General features: G+C 75.0%; 1 protein-coding gene across 1 annotated transcript in view; it reads right to left on the bottom strand.

Moving 5' to 3' along the window:
* Positions 1–781, bottom strand: part of LOC122191179 (midnolin-like) — a 1,084-nt gene extending 303 nt beyond the window's left edge. Inside the window, exon 1 of the mRNA XM_042891386.1 lies at positions 358–781. Coding sequence (XP_042747320.1) covers positions 358–575 — 218 coding nt within the window. The 5' untranslated portion in view covers positions 576–781. The remainder of the gene's footprint in view (positions 1–357) is intronic.
* Between the last annotated feature and the right edge of the window lie 626 nt (positions 782–1,407).

The raw sequence follows: 1,407 nt of genomic DNA, 5'->3' as shown, positions 1-1,407 counted from the left end.
CCCCTCCTCTCCCCGCCGCCCCCCCCGAGCTGCCGCCCCCGGCTTGAGGTGGAGGAAGAACGGGGATGCGGGGGGGGATGGGGGGTGTGAAAGGAGGAGGGGGGGGGGGGGGGGGCGGTGCTGAGGCCGCGCCGCCGAAGTTGAGCGCAGAACAAAGGGCAGCGCCCGGCGCCGCACGGAGCCCCGCGGGCACGGCCGGGCCCCACCGCCCACAGAGCGACCGCGGCGGGGGCAGCGCGGGGCCTCCCGGAGCCCAACCCCCGCCCTCCCCCCTTCCCTCCCCCCCCCCCCCCTCGGAGGAATTGGGGCCGCGCAGGGGAAGGGGAGGGAGGGAGAGAGGGGGGGGCCGCTCCGTACCTGTCTTTGTGCAGCAGCGCCAGGCGCTCCTTGGGCACCTTAAGGCGCTGCGACAGCCGCCGTTTCAGCCCCTCCACCGTCTCGTCCGGAGGAACGGCCACTTCGTACCGCGCCCCGGTGGTGGTGTGGATGCAGAGGTGGACGGGGCGCTCCGCGGGGAGAGGATCGCAGGGGGCGGCCCCGCGGCTGCAGCTCCGAGCGCCGGGCTGCGGCTCCATGCGGCCTGAGGGAGGAGCGATCGGTCGGTCGGTGCGGGACAAAGAGCGGCGGACGCGGGGAGCAGCCAACCGAGCGGTGCGGGTGTGTGTGTGTGTATGCGGGGGGGGGGGGGGGGGCACCCCCCCGGGGGCCGCGTTCCCACCGGCGAATAATTAAAAAATATAAATCCCAAAAGGAGAAGAATAAATCCCGGCGCGGTTCGGAGCGGAGCGCTGCGGGAGGATCGCGGTGCAGCGCCCGGGGCCGGACCCGCCGAACCGGCAGCGCCGCGCAGCCCTGCGAGCGCCGGGGGGCGGGGGGCGGGGGCAGCTCCAATGTAGCAACGTCCCGGGGGCGGAGCCTCGCCCTCATTCACTCCGTCTCCTCCGGCCTTCCCGACCAATCCGCGCCCTCGCAGCTCTCCGACATCCGCGGGTTTGAGCCAATAGGAGGCACGATCCGGTTCCCCACGTGGCAAGGTGTGGGCGGGGCCGTCCGGATTCCTCCGCCCACGCGGCGTTAGGCCACGCCCCCTCCGCCCCCCGCGCGCCCTCGCGCCGCTCCGCGCGGCCATTCATAATCCGCGGCCGCACAACAAAGGGCCCCGCGCGGGGGGGGGGCGGCGGCACCGAGCGGCGCCGATGGGGCGAACGGCCCCGAAGGGGGAACGCGGAGCACCGGGAGAAGCTCCCCCCCCAACCCCCACGTCAAGAGCCCCCACCCGGAGCCGCGAGGCTGAGTGACGCGGAGCGGAAAGGGCGGAGGGGGAACGGCACAGCCGCCGCACCCGGTGCCCCTCCCCGCACCGCCCGGTACCGCCGCTGGGAAGGGCTCCTCCCGCCCGCAGCGCCC

The sequence above is a fragment of the Lagopus leucura genome, unplaced genomic scaffold, assembly GCF_019238085.1.
Source record: "Lagopus leucura isolate 7727_CA_CO unplaced genomic scaffold, USGS_WTPT01 33116-0_obj-0_obj, whole genome shotgun sequence".
In the NCBI taxonomy this organism is placed as follows: Eukaryota; Metazoa; Chordata; class Aves; order Galliformes; family Phasianidae; genus Lagopus; species Lagopus leucura.
This window is presented reverse-complemented; position numbering and strand designations above follow the sequence as displayed.